The 17,872-nt window shown below is 39.8% G+C and overlaps 1 protein-coding gene across 2 annotated transcripts in view; it reads left to right on the top strand.

Annotated features, from left to right (window-relative positions):
• The window catches only part of LOC119744647 (amyloid-beta A4 precursor protein-binding family A member 1-like), a 45,069-nt gene extending 27,834 nt beyond the window's left edge, over nucleotides 1-17,235 (top strand). For both annotated transcript variants that reach the window (XM_038220703.1, XM_038220704.1), the window contains 7 exons: nucleotides 4,113-4,199; nucleotides 6,604-6,795; nucleotides 10,318-10,497; nucleotides 13,006-13,218; nucleotides 14,027-14,146; nucleotides 14,923-15,063; nucleotides 17,134-17,235. In XM_038220703.1, the coding sequence (XP_038076631.1) occupies nucleotides 4,113-4,199; nucleotides 6,604-6,795; nucleotides 10,318-10,497; nucleotides 13,006-13,218; nucleotides 14,027-14,146; nucleotides 14,923-15,063; nucleotides 17,134-17,205 (1,005 nt within the window). In that variant the 3' untranslated portion in view covers nucleotides 17,206-17,235. The remainder of the gene's footprint in view (nucleotides 1-4,112; nucleotides 4,200-6,603; nucleotides 6,796-10,317; nucleotides 10,498-13,005; nucleotides 13,219-14,026; nucleotides 14,147-14,922; nucleotides 15,064-17,133) is intronic.
• Nucleotides 17,236-17,872: the final 637 nt, after the last annotated feature.

Genomic DNA, 17,872 nt, shown 5'->3' with positions numbered 1-17,872 from the left:
AAAAAGAATGCACAACGACAAATTGATCTACCTTTAAGTCAAGAAAGACATTACACATTTTGTGGTATTTGTTAACGTGTTAACTTTTCAGATTATTAAAACAAAACAAGAGTTCGTTCTCATTTTTAGAACTGAAATTGATCATAGAATCATAAAAATATTAACATATTGGGCAATTCCACGAATAATAAGCCTCAGTGGAAATAAACTTCAAAAAACCAAATGCCACAAATAAACATGTATATCATTTTGAAGCTTATTATCTGTATTTTATTGAAATAAAGTTTAGCTCTAACAATGTTGAACAGTTCCGCTGGTATTTTTAACTGAAAAATAAATTAAGTACCCCCAAAAATCAATTTGTCAGAGTACAGCCAACACCATGGTGTTTCAAGCCGATTTCTACTACATCAAAAAAAAAGTTGGCTAAATAATTTCTTTTTTAAATCATTGTTAACTAACTGGTACAATATATCATTAAAATCCACAATGTGATTAAAACTTTGATTATGCACACCATTGAATTGTCAAAAATGTACGCCCAACGTCTAAACTGCCCAAATAGTGAATTGCACGTGTACTATATTTAAACCTCCTTTTCTCACTAAGCTTATCCAAATTACATTCAACATATTGAGGTTTCATCTTTGCTTTCTCAAAAAATATCAAATTAACCTGATTTCTGAGTCTGAAATAATTGCATTGAAAGCCTTGAGAAACTAGTTCATTCCGAGGAGAAAAAACCCTCGATCTTTGTTGCGGTTGCGCACTTAACATAATGAATTGCTGATGTGTATACACATGTGTGCATGTTCATGTGTGCATGTGCATGATGTGAAAGCCCAAGCATTATGGCACTGTTGGTTACGTTGCTATAATTATGAATGTACTGACTCATACTAAATGCATGTACATGTATGCCCAGTGCTTTTTTTTTTCATGAACGTTGTGGTAATATTGTGTTTTGCCCGTAGCGCATTACTAGTGGAGACTTGCAGAATGCGTTCATTTGGACTGATCCAGTCACCCTTCATTAATTAGTCTGCGTTCCTGGAAATATTATCGCATGAATCTCCTTGTCTGGCAGCAAATGATCCGCAGCGATATTCATCACAAATGCTCAAATGTACACAAAATTGAATCATTTTCAGATCAGTTGATCATGACATCTTCTTTGTTACAAAATTTGTACATAAAGAACAGAGGAATTTGCAATGATATTCAGAAGGAAGAAATGGGAACGTCTTCAAGGGAAATGATGAAAGTTAAAAAATTCAAAACCTTAATTATTGTTACAAACGAAACAAATGTTCTTTTGCTTCTTTTCTTTCAAATTATGTGTGTGATCTCTTTGGAAAGCTGGTAAATTTGGTTGGTGAACTGGATTGGCCCAAAGACAACGTTTCTGATTCTTTTGTTTTTAACATTTTTGTTGTGTGTTATCCATTTAGCCAAGTTTGTAGTAAAGTCAGTTTTAAATTAATCACAAGTCAATCACAAGGCAATCCCAAGTCAAACCCAAGTCAATCACAAGTCAATCACAAGTCAATCACTAGTCAATCGCTAGTCAATAACGAGTCGATCACAAGTCAATCCCAAGTCAATCCCAAGTCAATCACTAGTCAATCACAATTCAATCCCAAGTCAATCCCAAGTCAATCACACATCAATCACAAGTCAATCCCAAGTCAATCCCAAGTCAATCACTAGTTAATCACTTGTCAATAACCAGTTGATCACAAGTTAATCCCAAGTCACTCCCAAGTCGATCACTAGTCAGTCACCAGTCAATAGCAATTCAATCCCAAGTCAATCCCAAGTCAATCACAAGTCCATCACAAGTCCATCACAAGTCAATCACAAGCCAATTACAAGTCAATCCCAAGTCAATCTCAAGTCAATCACAAGCCAATCACAAGTCAATCACAAGTCCATCACAAGCCAATCACAAGTCAATCACAAGTCAATCACAAGTCCATCACAAGTCCATCACAAGTCAATCACAAGCCAATCACAAGTCAATCCCAAGTCAATCCCAAGTCAATCCCAAGTCAATCACAAGTCAATCACAAGCCAATCACAAGTCAATCCCAAATCAAATCATAAGTACTCTGTATCACCAGTAACAGGTGATGAACAGTGACAAAGGTACCGGTATGCCATTGTGAATATGTACATGTACATACATATAGCTTGTCTTTTAATTTCAGTCTGATTGACTTGTTTTGACTTGTAATGACTTGTAAGGCCTTGTGATGCCTTGCAACTTTGGTAAGTAATAAGTGAAAATGGATCTTGCATTCCCACAGTAAACAGGGAAGCCGCATTTCCCAGATCCCATGTGTGGTATTTGTTTCATATGTTCCTTCCCTGGAACATATTTGCCAGGCAAATTTCCCAAAGCTGCAAGGCCCAAAGTGCACGTACTTAGCCAAATATGGCATAAATTATATACTACTCGGCTGGAAAGTATTACATTTTCTTCTAAACATTATTGCCCAATAACCTCCCCAAAAACCAACGAAAGCATTTTGCCATTTTCAAGCAGGTCCTAGTTTATCTCACATTTCTTTAGAAGTTCGAAAATGACATCATGTACCTACAGCTCCCAAATTTATAACTATTGTTTCTTAAAAAAAAATCCATCCATCAAAATCATTATCAATCCCCTGTTGAATTTTTTTTTATATAAAAAAGAAACCCTTCAGCTTTTTTTTTAGTTATTAAGGCATGATTCTTATTTTTGTTGTCATACAAATATTTATATTGAGGTTGACATCAAAATAATACCCTCCCTATTTTGCATCCTAACCATTCTCCTAATATTTATGACTGTACTCACCATCACCACCATCGCCTTCACCACTACCATCACCACCACCGTATTTCACCTTTACTTTGTCAATTTTCACTCAAGAACAACACTTTTTTTTTACCTTTGTTGAAAACTGGCCAATGTTGCATAGAATAGAAACCACGATATGACAACTTTTAATTTGGCACAACGTCATATTAAGTTGAAACTGTTGTTTTGTTATTTTTTTTTCTATTGTTTTATTTTCCTTTTTATTTTTCATCATTTTGAGATGCCATATTTTTTTTAAAGGCACATGTGGCTTGATGCCTTATCTGGTAAAAATCATGATTTTTTTTTTATATTTTGGCACTCTTTAAATTATGTTGAGACTGCTAAGTTTAAGTACGTGTATGTGGAAGCACTCATTATAATCTTCTGTACCTGCAATTTTCATTTCGGGATGAAACATGGATTTTAATTCCAAATCTAGGAAATACTGATTTACTACTCTGACGTTTCAATGGTGTTCAATAAACATATGACATTTCAGGGTGGTTTGAGTACCAGGCATTCCTTGAAATCAAGATATGACCATTGTATTAACAATGCATTGCCAACTTTTATATGTTCATAGCCCACTAATGTCTTACTCACTTGTTTAACAAACAATTTCGTCCATTTCCCCCAGAATATCCTAATCATAAATGTGCAGCCCTGAAATTCACCCCTTCCTTTTATTTTAAGTCCTCGCTTTCGGATTTTCTCTGATACTAAAAAGAGAAATAGCATAGATAAGAAACATATTTTAAGTGCAGAAATTGGAAGAAAAATACCCTCAGAATTTGAAAACAGATATCCGGAACCTGTAGTCATGTTGTGACATACATGTACTCATTGGATTTGACAGCAGATCTATGTGAGTTGACCAGCTACTAACCTTAACAAACCAAGACGAATGTTTGCCAGCACGTTTACAGTTACCAAGTCATTAAACACAAATGAAACACACCCCTTCCCCTCAATATCCCCTGCTATATGATCCTATGCATCATGCGTTATTTGAGTTGTCTATCAACACAAAGTAGACCGCTTTTTCTATTGAATCTAAAATATCAAGTCATGTTCATAATACCTATTGTGAAAAGATACTGTAACCAGTTCAGAGTTAGTACCGGTACATGTAATTGAGGCGTTTATTTTCTCCCAAGTATTGGTAATGGCAGTGCAACAGTGTGACTCTGTATTTTTTTCATAACTGAATGCTTCTTTGATTGATGTGAATTTAGTTTCGTTTTGTTTGTGGTCTTGTTCCCAGGCCCCAGAAGGCGAGGAGCAGCCCAGCACAGAGGTGGACCTGTCTATCTCCAATGAGAAGATCAAAGTTCTCAATGCGGACACACAGGTCAGACACAAAGTTCACTCCATCAGAACTGAACTAAGTCAAATGGTGAATGGCATGCTTTCCCCATAGAGATTGTACTATGACCGTGTTAAGTTTCACATTTTCGATGAAGTCACTACACCATCCAAAAACATCCCAATTACATGGAAATTCTATGCAGAAAATATTGCTGAGAACTAATCATATGCAATAGAGAGGTTTCGCATCCGAACGGATGCGTGTGTGCAAACGGATCGGTAACCCTTATCGACCATTCGTTGTTTGGGATCCTGTACTGGGATGCAATATGCTTAGTTAACAGAACCGTTACCAACAAAAAATGGCAGCCTCAGATGAAAGTCTCATATCTGATGTTAATCCTGCTTTGAAATACAGACATTGCCAGTCTGCCAGATACACAACGTATGTTAAGCAGGTCATTTTATTTCAATCAAAACACACATGATTAATAAACCTATCAGTTAAGAGGTGAAAATCGATAATTTACAACGAATTTCACACTGACCACACAACTTGTAAAAAAAATATACCATCAATTGTGTGGCATTTTGATTGTTTACCTGCATATGCTGAGCAAATATATTTCTGCTTACCAGATTTCTGTGTTTAAGTCCGGTTCATACTCTGCGTGAAAGCAAACACGAATGCGACTTTAGACGTCAAAGCGAGTATCTGCGCTGCGAACTCGCAAAGTTGAACACAATTCCATTCTTGCGAACTTTGCAGTGAATAAATCTCGACGTTAAATTTGCTTCACGTTCGCATTTGCGTTAAGTATGAACCCGCCTTCAAGCGAACGCAAATGCGAATTTATGACGTCAAAGCGAGTATTTGCGCTGCGAACTTGCAAAGTTGAACACAATTCCATTCTTGCGAAATTTGTAGGGAATAATTTGTGATGTCAAATACGCTTCACAGTCGCATTGCGTTAAGTATGAACCCGCTTCCAAGCAGCTTCGTGACACTTACCCAAGTCTTTATTATTGGTTGATTTATTACAAACCACGTAATATTTCAGAAATGCTTTGATGCTAGGCAATTTCAGGCCGTCCTGATAACAATCAGTGCTTTTATATACCGGCACCACTCTAATGTACCTGTCTTCTCAGAACAGCTTTATGCAAAGCAAAGCATCTTTCCATAACATCAGTAATGGACCTTTCATATTACAATCAATCACCATCACTTCCACAAATTGTTTTGCTGTCATTTATGCATGAAGTGGAATGTTTTGGATCATATCTAATTGTGAGACTGCTCAATTGTATACAAGTAATGGCAATGATCCACCACTAATGGGTGGTGGGGGATTTTATAGCCTGGTTGATCCATTTACTGATGTGGCTCTCGTGGCTTGTGTTTAACAGCCTGAAATGACTTAAAATATTTATGTTCCCCATTACATGGTAAATCACTAATAAAATCAGAGATTGGAAGAGACGTGGTTTGCAACTGTAAAAAAAAAACCCAGGGGTATCTGGTAACTTTTGTCAGATTTTTTTACATGAAAATGCTCAAATTCCGTTACCCTTTGTTGTGGACACACAAGACACCGAATCAGTGGTCAACAATTTTCCAGTTTGTTCTACAGTACTTTGCAGAATTTGGTTAAATGATGATGATTTTGGAACAACCAGCCTTCTTTACTAAGCCAGACAGCACTCTTACCTAGCATTAGGGGAGCTTATAACAGTGACTCGTGTCGTGAGAAAATTGTCTGTGCGGAATTACCTCTGGGACTGTTGAATTAATTGAACGTGGATTGAAATCATGCAGACTTAACATCGAGCTAAAATAGCAGTGTATGAAATACAAACTCCTTGGTAGTATGTGCATGCCTAAGTGAATATGATTGGACAGTGACAGGTCATGTGTGAGGGTTAGAATCCATACATGTGTATATGGTAACAGAGACCAGATTTCAATGGAGTCCAAATTTCATAGGACAGCAGTTTGTTGTCTCTTTCAAACCGATTTCAAGCAGATGCTTTGTTGTTCCATTCACAAAGAGTAAAACAACCTTATCACCAGTTTTGATTTTCAATCAAGTCTTTGCATCTACCACAAGTGGTTGTAACTGTTCAATCTCTTCCTTCTCATTTTTTGTTGAATGCCATGGTTCAGTGGTTACGGTGTTTGGCTCGTGTACGATGGTGCATGGGTTCGAACCCTGTCAGGAACATGGTGTTTGTGCCCTTGGGCAAGACACTTAACTACAATTGCCTCTCTCCACCCAGGAGTATGAATGGGTACCTGTGAGGGTAGAGGACTGAATGTGCGCTGATATCGGCTGCCGTGTGGTCTCGTGGCCTGATGAATGGGGGAATAATTGTAAAGTGCTTTGAGATTGTTGGTACGATGGAAAGCGCTATGTAAGCATTACAATTTGTTTTTAATTTAACAGGAGACGATGATGGACCATCCCTTGAAGACCATTTCCTACATAGCGGACATTGGTAACATCGTGGTCATCATGGCCAGACGGCGAGTGACCAGGACTCTGGACGAAGCCATGGAAGACAGTGGTATGATGGTGGACTCCGAGGGCAGGCGACAACCTCGCAAAATCATCTGCCATGTCTTTGAAACAGAAGATGTGAGTAGGGCTTCAGTTATCTAATTTGCCGTTAATAATGTAGACTTGAAATCAAGTTTAGGCCGCCTGTGCTGCCTCGTTCCACCGGCGTTGACTAGTACTAGCCGCATGCATACTGTCCCAGGGTTACATGTAGCGCACGGTGTAATAACACACGGGAACGATTCCTGCATCCTTGGCCCCAATATGCGTGAACGTCGATTCCAATTACCGACTTGAATAATCTGCACCCGCGTTGTACACAAGGCATGGAACTTCCTATCAAAATTGGACGGAGCACTCTGATTGGTTAAGAATCAGGAGGATATAAATATTACACCTGACATTTACGCGTCTCAGTGCACGTGAGTGTACACGTGACTTGTTGAAAAACAAGAGTTTGACTTTATATTTTTTAACTTACCACTTAGTGTAATATTTAATGAAAATCGTTCAAAAACAGAGAAAAAAAAGAAGAAGCGTGCATTGATCAAGCATGCATGCAGACTATATCCCACTCCAATAATGGATGCTTCCCCAGCGATACAGTCGGGTTATCATTTCATGTTAAAATTACATGAAATTTGAATTCTGGCCTAACTACGTGTTGACAAATGTGGGTTTGAGATCAGAGAGAGAGAAGAGTGCATGGGGTATCTGGTGTTGGCACGATTAACATCAATTCATGTTTTCATTATAATAATTTTTTTTTTTATTTTTTATTTTTAAATATTACTTAAAGGGAAAATACAACATTTGCAAACATCAAAAAATAAAACTACCAAATCATTTTGAAATACCTTGCTGGACTGTTAGTGAATGACAGTGTAAAGCATCCTGTAAAATCATGGCACCTGGTATACTGTCATTTTCAAGAAAAGTGGTATTTTTGTATCAATTTCCAACGCTGATCGGCCGATCAGCATTGGAAAAAACTGGCCCCAATTGACCATCGCACTTGTTTGCAATCGATTACACACCTATGAACGGGTACAAGCCAGCTAGACTGGTTCCCTGACCTTACAATTCCCCAATGTATGTAAACTGCTCTGTTTCTTCTTAAATGGAGTCAGGGAACCAGACTACAGGAAAATGATTGTTTTTCTTGGTTTTTATAGCATTTTTGAACCCAAAACCTCAAAAAAGTCAGTGTAACTATATTTGCTATATATTTCCAACCCCCCAATTCCATCCATTTCTGAAAATTACAGCAAAAGCAAATGATGTATATTCCCTTTAATTCATTTGTTTATTTCATTTTTTGTACAGGGCCCTCAAGGAAAGCAGTTATTTAACTGAGGAGGCCACCCTGTTTAAATAAGACTGAAAATAAATAAAATAAAAATAATTCATAATTTGTCTAGCCCTCACAAAATCAATGTGATTAGAACTACTAGAGATGAATCCTGTATCTATTTCATTGGCGTGTGAAGAAAGTCCTTATAGTTTACAATGAAATTGATGGCAGCTGCCCGTTCAAGCCCAGATCTGTCCCCCGAGCATTTTTGTGTAGCGCAGGACGTGACGTCTTCATTTGAAACAACCACCTGATAAAACACAACCTGTAAACTAAGCCACCCGTTTTTTTCTCAACAACTGCAAGAAAAAACATCCATTTCTCTAATTTTCCCCGAGCATGAAATGTCAACATGATCACCCCGCAACAGGCAGTGACAACAAGGATATGCAATAAAAAGCTGTCAAAATACAGAATTATGGGGCGAAAACCTAGAAAATGAAGTTTGCAATCTTCTCTGTGTCGCCTTGGCTTTATTTTGCCTGCGGTTATTTTCGTTTGTGCAGTCTTGCAAAGAGTTGCGTCTGGCAGATATCAGTTGCTTGTCTTTGGCTTCGGTTGCTTTTTCAGCTTTCCCAAATTATATTTATCCTGTACAGCATGAAGATTACACCTAACACAGCTGAAGAACATCCCCTGAAATTTGTATGCAACTTTGAGGCTATCTGTCCGTTCCCATAAAAGTTGGAGCTCTTTGCAAGTGTGCAACATTGTCCAAGGAAAAATCAATTAGGGAAGTTTTGATTGTATTCAAGTCTGATGGACAACTGCATGTGTTCTTCTTCGCTCAGATGTTTTGTTTTGTTTCCATTAGGAAATAAATGTGTGCTTGGCTGGTTTTAAACACTCTGTTTAAGACCGGTCGGAGTCTGGAAGTTGATAATTACCCGAGCCAAAAATCGGTCCGAAGATCAAAACAAGTAAAAAAATATAAATTTCCAACGATTTTGTGCAACAAATTTACTTTGTGTTTTTCAGGACACCCCTCTAGCTATATTATGATATGTCCAGTCGTACAAAAAAATAAATAAATAAATAAAAACCACAAGTCGTACTGGGTGATATGGCGCAGAATGCAGCTGTGTCAGTGTAGTGTGAAGTTAGGACTATGAAATTCTGACACACATGTATTATTGCGCATGCCTACGTGAGGATTGTGAACATTCAACCAATAAAATGGTGCTGGCACCGGATTTCATAGGAGTTCAAATTTCATGAGACACTGTAAAAAGTGTTTATGACCAGCCAGCCGGTCTTTATCAACTGTTTAAAACCAGCCTCTCGACCAATGGGAATGGGTAAACTGTCTTAGGTATTAATGAATTCATTTTTATGAACAACTTTTTTATGTACATGTACTGTATGCAACAGCGTAAAAATACCTTATATTGAAAGACCATACGAACACATTAATAAGGAAATATGTGCATATGTAAATAATACCCTAGTGCTCAGTATGAATAACGGAAACAGGTTATGTTTGCATGTTAAAAAGTGGCATGGACTACACAGACATTACTCACACACATGAACAGACAGGATACAAGTTGTAACCTCAGTAAAATGACAGGAAATTCAGCTTGAGAAAACAGCCTAGTTCATAAATTCCTACTTCCTTGCCCACACAGGCAAGCGTACAGTCTTTACACACTCTTGTTCGGCTTAGTGAAGCTTTTTCTCCCCCCCCCCTTTTGTCTAGACGATTCCCTGCTAATGGATGGTGCTGCCCATTGATTTGAACTATTAAGTGCCGCGGGAAGAAATATTAGCAAAATAACGGTGGAAACTGTGTTTGCAGCGGGATTCCGTCGAGGACAAATAAAGTGATTCACTGTGACTACGTTTTTATTGGCATTTTAAACTGGTATTTGAGGAAGATTCATGTAGCTTGCCATGAGTACAATATCGATGGATTGTCACGGTTGTTTTAGGTAAGAGTATCTGGCAGAAGACATCGGTGTCATCCTCACGACCAAATAGTGTTTAGATCAGGAGTTTCGCCATCATTCTGGATGCATTAAGTGAGAGTGTCTGGGCTCAAAGCTCACTGTTGTAGCCTTCGATATTCTTACATTTGAAGCGATACCAGAGGGGGCAAAATCCCAGTTTGCGCTTCCGTGATGTAAAGTGTTCTCCTGTCAATCATTATCGCCAATCGGCAGCTTATCACTAATTGGCTGCCGTACCCCTCACCGTTGATGACTGATGCCTAATGATATCGATCCTTTGCCCTCCAACCAATCCAGGCTCAGCTGATAGCTCAGACCATCGGCCAGGCCTTTGCCATGGCCTACCTGGAGTTCCTGAAAGCCAACGGCATAGAAGACCCCCATGTCAATGAGCTAGACTACCATGATGTGCTGAACTCCCAGGAGATCTACGGTGATGACCTCATGCTCTTCTCTAACAAGGAGTGCGAGAAGGAGGTAAGGTGTACTCTTAGATCATTCCATTTTGATCACAAATAGTAGGTTGTTTACTTTGGCCTTGTTTTTCTTTTTTACCCTAGAACATTTTGCGGATGGTGAAGTGAACTCGCATATCCCAGTAGGCCATTCCATTTAAGCAGACTACATTTACTCTGCGTGTGATTTAGTCAGTTCAGTGTCTTGGGGAATTCTACTGCATGCTGTGGCAATGTTTTCATCAACTTGTTTATTTTACAAACTGGCAGATGTGTGGCGGTGGGAGATATGCTTGTCAGTTCATCCAGTTTGTGGTGGCTGGCTATGGGGAAAAGCTTTGTTCCTGCTTTTCATGATATTGTAGTTATTACAAAGATATAATTGGATATATATTGGTGTTGTGTATGAAGCTGTTGTGGGCACTTGCAATGCTGTTGTGGGCACTTATGATGCTGTTGTGGGCACGTTATGTTTGTCCTTATGTGGGAAAGGTATGATATTTTATGATACAGCTAGCTTTTCAATTTTTTTCCATTCTAATTAAAGTGTACAGGTATGGACAATTTGAAGCTGGATTGTAATTACTTTCAAGGGGATTTTTACTTAATATTTTTTTAAAAATCTAACTTTTATCAATGCAAATGCCCAAAACTCTAACAATAGATTATCTATGTTTTGAACTTGAGGGTTTTTGGTTACAAAGTTGTGTTATGGTCCAAATTTTTCAATTCATGAACTCATAAGTTCTAGTATAGAGAATATTTTTAAAAACTTTTAAAACTACAGGATGTTATGACATACCCATAACTTAAAGAAAGCAGTAGTTTGTGAACAACCTGTAAGTAAAGTGCTCATGAAGGGCAGTCACATTATATCTGGTTGTACAGGTGGCAGGTTCTCTGATGGCAAAAGCTACTGATGGCATGGGCCTGAGGGGGAAAGAATTCAGCCATCGTAATTATGATGATATTCCCACAATTCCACAGAAACGGGTACTGGGGAAATGAAAGCAATCAGAACCTATAACGAGATTCACTTTGAAGCGTGCCCCAAGGTACCTTGTTCCTTAAGCATGGTCCTTTTTATAGTCGAGGTGCATGCCCAAGAGACATGTTTCGGCAGTTCTGCGGAAGTAGTCATCAAAACAAGACACTTTATTTGATAATCAAAATCCACACAATTTAAAAGGACTGTAAAAGCTACGTCTCCTATGCCTCTAGGACTCAAACAATGTTGATTGATTAAAGGACTCTCTTTGTTTCAGTAATAGACGGTTCAAGAAAAAAAGGTTATTTATTTTTCACTCGTGATATTCACAAATTTTTCCTTTGGTCAATCTATCAAACTTTGCTGCAACGTATTGACTCCTTGCACAAGTACCCCCTCAACGGTTGCAGAGAGAGAGTTGAGGGACCACTGGGAGGGACATTTGAACACATTGCTGACGATGCTTGACGCTTAAATGCAAAGATGCTGGGGTTTGTGTATATTTAGAATAAAATGAGTCACGCGTACCAGTACTTCGTGCCAAAAGCACGCGAACCAGTATGCACATGCAGCGTGTCCCTCCACTAAAGTGGTCACAAATCCCATCTACGTGTAGTGTTCATACCCAGTGCTGTCTGAGAGCTTGTGTGACAGAATTCACAAGCCTGCTCAGTTGGGACTCGAACCCACAACCTCCTGCTTTCTGGTGTAGTCATGTTAACAACTGGACCACCACATAGCTTGCCATGATTGGCTTGCAGATTTGAATCTCACACAACACTTTTGTACATGATACTAATAATAAATAATAATACCGGAGTCTTATATAACGCACGTATCTACCAACAAATATGTACTCAAAGCGCTGGTAATTATGTTTATTTTTTTAAAGATAGGTAAATGAAATTTATGAGAAATATGAGACCCATTATGTGCCACCTTTATAAGGGTTTATAAGGTGCTGCGGCGCATATTGCAGCCACTGCCAGAAACACCGGGGCAAACCCATTCTCTTAACGATGAGTGTTACTGGGTTCTTTAACGTGCATTACACAACACACGGGACCTACGGCTTTACGTCCCATCTGAAGGATGAAGCAGTATGGTAAAGTGCCTTGCTCAAGAGCACAAGCACCATGTTCCCCGTCAGGATTTGAACCCATGTACCACGGCACACGAGTTGAACACCGTAACCATTGGACCACAGCCCCCACCAATACGGTTACAACAGGGAAGGGCAGAACCCAATATTAAAATGAAAATCTCCCAGACACAGAGAACGTTCATAAAAAAAAATCATTGTAAATGTACATGTATGTAACAGGTTCAACATTCTGCATCCGACAAGCTGATAATCAGCTAAGAAATGGCAGCTCTATTGACAGCAAACTCATACATCCGCTGAAATATCACAGTGCATTGTTTTAATTCTCTCTAATTAAGCAAATTGATTTTTGTTTTAAATTTTGTATATTGATCGGCATGTATGTGTAGAATTGTATGAGAAACTGATGAAAAATATCTGGTCTTACTTTTTTTTAGGTCCTGATTGAGAAGGAGCGAGGTGAGATCATGGGCGTGGTCATCGTGGAATCTGGGTGGGGCTCCCTCATCCCCACCGTTGTCATAGCCAATATGTCCCAGTTTGGGGCGGCGGCACGCTCCGGCAAACTCAACATCGGCGACCAGGTCATGTCCATCAACGGCATCAGCCTGGTGGGCCTTCCACTGGCACAGTGCCAACAGATGATTAAGGTGAGGGGTCCTCCGCTAACCAGTTCGCGTCGAAGGCCGTGATAACACGCACTGGTTGTTTTTATACACAGGCACGGCTGACGGGATAAGAAGTCAAGATTGCCTCGACTCACCTCCGGGTGACGTCTAAACACGCTAATATCTCATGCCTTTTGTACACACACACAAAGTCAGTGAAGTCTGTGGAGGCGGACTGTGTTGATCTTGAATTGGCCGCTGTGCACGGCCTATTGTTGTACAATTACGCTCCAGTGCATATCCTGGAGTATTGAAACATATGAGGTTTCGGCAAGAAATATCGTACAAATACTGTTGAAATTACTCTTGCGAATCAGTTTTTGTGGCATTTGGCTGTATATCAGAAGTTGGCTGGAAAATTTTGCCTTTTGCGAAAATTGCAATTTTCAGTCGGCCTCAAGCCAGGTGGGTTGAAGCCATCACCCTCGGGCAACACCGGCCTCGCTTGCTGCGAGCGGGTTGCTTACAGATATTTCCGGCCTCGCTTGTTGCGTGTTTATCTGTCATCCGTTCTGAATACCGCAAAAGTTTTGCGCGTATACGCGGCCTCCGACGCGAACTGGTTATTAGCTCCCTTTTTGTTTGCAGATTCCAGCTCCATATATGGTATGTTTTCATTTTTGTTGTGCATTCCTGTAATTCCAAGAAACAGGTTGGGGTTTTCCCATTCGGTTTTAACATTGTTCAGTGTCACAAGTCAACCTGCAGCCAGAGATGGAGCCAACATTTGAATATTTTGTCTTTTATTTTCAAACTCCATTGTCTTCTCTTTTTTTCATTTACCCTGTAGTCCTTGAAGAGCCAGAGTCTGGCCAAGTTCAACATCGTCTCCTGTCCACCGGTAACCCAGGTCCTCATCAAGAGACCTGATACGAAGTACCAGCTGGGATTCAGCGTACAGAACGGCATCGTAAGTTTTTGGAAAAGATTAGAAAAAAACTTAAGCAAGAAGCCTTCCATAATTTTGCTCCCATAAGAAATCACCTTGATGTCATTATGTCTTCAGCAGACAGTTTCACGAAACTTAACGCAATGGCGTGATCCCACTTGCGCCATAAATTATTGCATTTCACGAAAGTTTCGCATTTCACGAAAGTTTCATAGTGTTAAGAATGCAACTTACATAACAACTTTTAGCGTAACTTGTGCAATTATTTTAGGTGGTGTAAGTTGTGCCATATGTTGTGCCGTAGCGATTGAAAATTAACTATATTACTAGCAAATAGTGATCGCCTGTCATTACACGACTTATGTAGGTTGATACAAGACACTCACAGTTTGTGTTTGAGGTAAATGAATTGCTATTTTACTTGTGACAGAATTTTTAAAGTGCCGCACGATTCCGAAGACAGTCGGACAAAACTTTCAAACTGGGGGTAGAGGTGATTGGATGACTGTTTCAAGACCGAACAAAATCATAAATACAAAAAACAATGTAAAAAAAAGCTGTTATTATCCTCGTCCAAGATGTGTACATTTAAAATGTTGCGCAGCTACGCCAGGTTTCATGAAATCGATTGTAAGTTTGTTGCACAGCTGCGCAACAAATTTGTTGCGTAAGTCTTACGCACGGCATAAGTTAACACTGTTTTGTGAAATCGGCTGGAGGGCTTTAATTAAGTTAAGCATACTAAATTAAAAAAGCAAGTTAATATTGAAAATCCAAATTTGATTTCTCTCCTTTAGATCTGCAGTTTAATGCGAGGTGGTATCGCCGAGAGGGGTGGGGTCCGGGTAGGGCACCGAATCATCGAGATCAATGGGGCCAGCGTTGTAGCTACGGCACATGAGAAAATTGTCGAGATGTTGTCCACGTCGGTTGGGGAGGTGAGTCCTTCATGCTCAGTTTGAATTCTTCAAATATTTTCCGGCTTCCAGAGGGTGTGGCCCAGTAGTTGGGGTCTGTGACCCATAGTCCGAGGGTTCGAATCCAGCTGCTGATCATGTATTGTGTCCTTGAGCAAGCCACTGTACCTCCACTTGCCTCTCTCCACTGAATATTATAAATGGGTACTGGTATTATCTAGGGAGTAACCTGCGATGGAATGGCATTTCATGCAGAGGGAATAGATATATTCACAGTTTTGTATTCATTCCTTTGGACATGTTATTCCCAAAAGGTTTCAAAGAAAGTATAAAAGGTTTGTTAATGGAAGAGGTATATGCCTGAATTCTAATAACGTCCAAAACTTGCCTGAGGAACGATAATTTCTGAGCCTGTAGTTTTCTCTTTTACACAAAGAGACAATCGTTGTGAGGATTGCCGACTCTGCATAAAAGACTGAGAATTAGCATTGTCTGTTGAGTCCTTCCTCTTTCCTCCGGCTATAAACCCGTAACTTTGACGATGATTTGTTTTAAGTTGTCAGTAGCTCAAGGCGGTGAGCTATTCTTAACGCACTGTTTGATCAAAATGGACGTTGAAAGGTTGATGAACAGCTTTGCCTTGCCGAGTTGCTGCATGGTCTTGCCTACGGACTCTGTCAAAATTTCACCTTGCATGAAAACGACATGTTGGCCTAGGGACAATCTGGTCCCAGTCCCCCCAGGGAGAGTTAAGGCCTGGTTGACATTTCTTGGCTGCGGCAGTTAGCCATGCACCTGTGGCAGCGGCTGCAGTCACTTCCCATAGACCTGTGTGTTAATGCAAGCCACAGCTGAGTAATTTTGCACGCGGTCTATTGAAGTTAGTACTTAATTACCAACAGGTTACTTGAGGTTAAGGCATCAATGTCCAAACTTTGTATATTATGGCTGTAAGGCACATCTTGGACATTAAAGGGCATCATGCATTGCCGTGGCCTCATGGTTAAGGGCATTGAATTTGTGGTCTGCGGGTAATTCCGCAGGTTGTGGGTTTGAGTCCAGCCTGGGGTTGTGGTACGTGTGTCCTTGGGCAAGGCACTTTGTCGCTCATTGCTTCTCCCCACCCAGGTGTAAATGGGCACCTGTGAGGGCAGAGATGGTTATTGTGATTGATTTTAGCTGCTTTGCGCCGAAATGGCAGCATGGAGCTGTATACTCCCCAGGGAGCTGAGATGGTAATTGGAATGTTTAATTGGCACAATGATCAGGGGTAATAGTAATGTAAAGCGCTTTGATCTTGGTTAAAATCGCTATATAAGAAGCTGTTATTATTATTATTATTATGACTCTCTAATAACTCTCAAATTAATACAATGCATATTTTTTTAGCCTTTTGCCACCATTTTCTAAAAAATATTTAAAGGCCTTTCTTTGGTTTTAGGTCAATAATTTGTACAGCAAACCACCGAATTGTACAGTGAGTGACTGTAATGTTAGCAACGGCAGGTTTCAGGAAACAGCGTGCCAATAATACATCGTCGACAAGTGTACTTTGATATAACATTGCTGATCGTGTAATGGCCCGCTCAACATTGAGAGGGTGAACATTAGTCAGAATGTGATTGTCATTTTTTGTCATGAATGACATCTTTAATACCTACAGTTTCAGGTTTCATTCACAGAAATGTTGAATTTGATGAATTAAAGTAGGAAAAAACTACCATTTTGAGTGCATCGTTCTGTTGTTCTACAACAGAGCCAGCTTTTTCAAAGCCTGTTTTCTCAGTTGTGTAATTTGAACTCCAAGGAAGTAATTAATATGCGTCATGTCTCCAGAACGGGAGGGGCTATGGAGCTCTATTATATACCAAATGAAAGCTTACGTTTTGGGATTTCCAATGATATATAACTCAATTTCACTTATTTGCGACAGAATACCCTTTTTGTACAGCGAGTCACATATATTCTGGATGAAGGTCATTTTTACAGCCTCTTTTGTAAATTTTGATTTTCCTTTTTTGTTTTACCTGGAACTGTCAGTATAAGAAAAAAGGCCTTTCACACAGCTCATGTTTGTTTTTCTCTTTACAGATTCGTATGAAGACAATGCCGCTCTCGATGTACAAGCTACTAACGGGACAGGAGCAGCCAGTCTATATCTGAGAGAAAGGAACTCTCATAATCGAATGGAAACAAATCATTTGTAAATATTTGCACATACATGTAAGAACTAAACCAGGAAGAAAAATAAACTGTGATTATTATTGTCACTGTTATTCCAAAGAAATCTACGTACAACATTCCCGGTGCGCTGTGGAGGTTGCAGGAGGATAGAGGTTCGAACCTCACCCGTGTCACTTGTAGTCAACCAGATAGGCGCCATAGTGCTTTGAGCCTGGCCTGCTGAAGCACCTCAGTGGGGATCATCACAGCTGCGCCGATTTGCGACACTGTACCAGAACCACACGCGATTTAAATTGGATGAGTACATATTAATTGTAGTCAGAAACCAAGATTGGTTTTGGATTCATTCCGCTGTGAGCATCCAAGGAGTTGCAACGGAATGCCAGCTCCTCCTCAGGATTTCTGGGTAACGGTTGAGCTTCATAGAGGGCGCTCTTGATGTGCATTGCTGCTGTGATCACTTAGGATGCCATCGTAATCATGACGTTTTGGAGTTGGCTGACGGCTCCGTTCCAGCCACTTTTCCGGATGATCGGAGACTGCCCTCTATTGATCCGGAGATACCAGTCACTCGGTAGACGGGTGAAACGATGTACCAAGGCACATACAACCCTGCCAATGCTGGTTCCCAGACTTGTGGATGGGG

Source organism: Patiria miniata, unplaced genomic scaffold, assembly GCF_015706575.1.
Source record: "Patiria miniata isolate m_02_andy unplaced genomic scaffold, ASM1570657v1 HiC_scaffold_7, whole genome shotgun sequence".
Classification (NCBI taxonomy): domain Eukaryota; kingdom Metazoa; phylum Echinodermata; class Asteroidea; order Valvatida; family Asterinidae; genus Patiria; species Patiria miniata.
The sequence above is the reverse complement of the archived record's forward strand: the minus strand, read 5'-3'. Positions and strand labels throughout refer to the sequence as shown.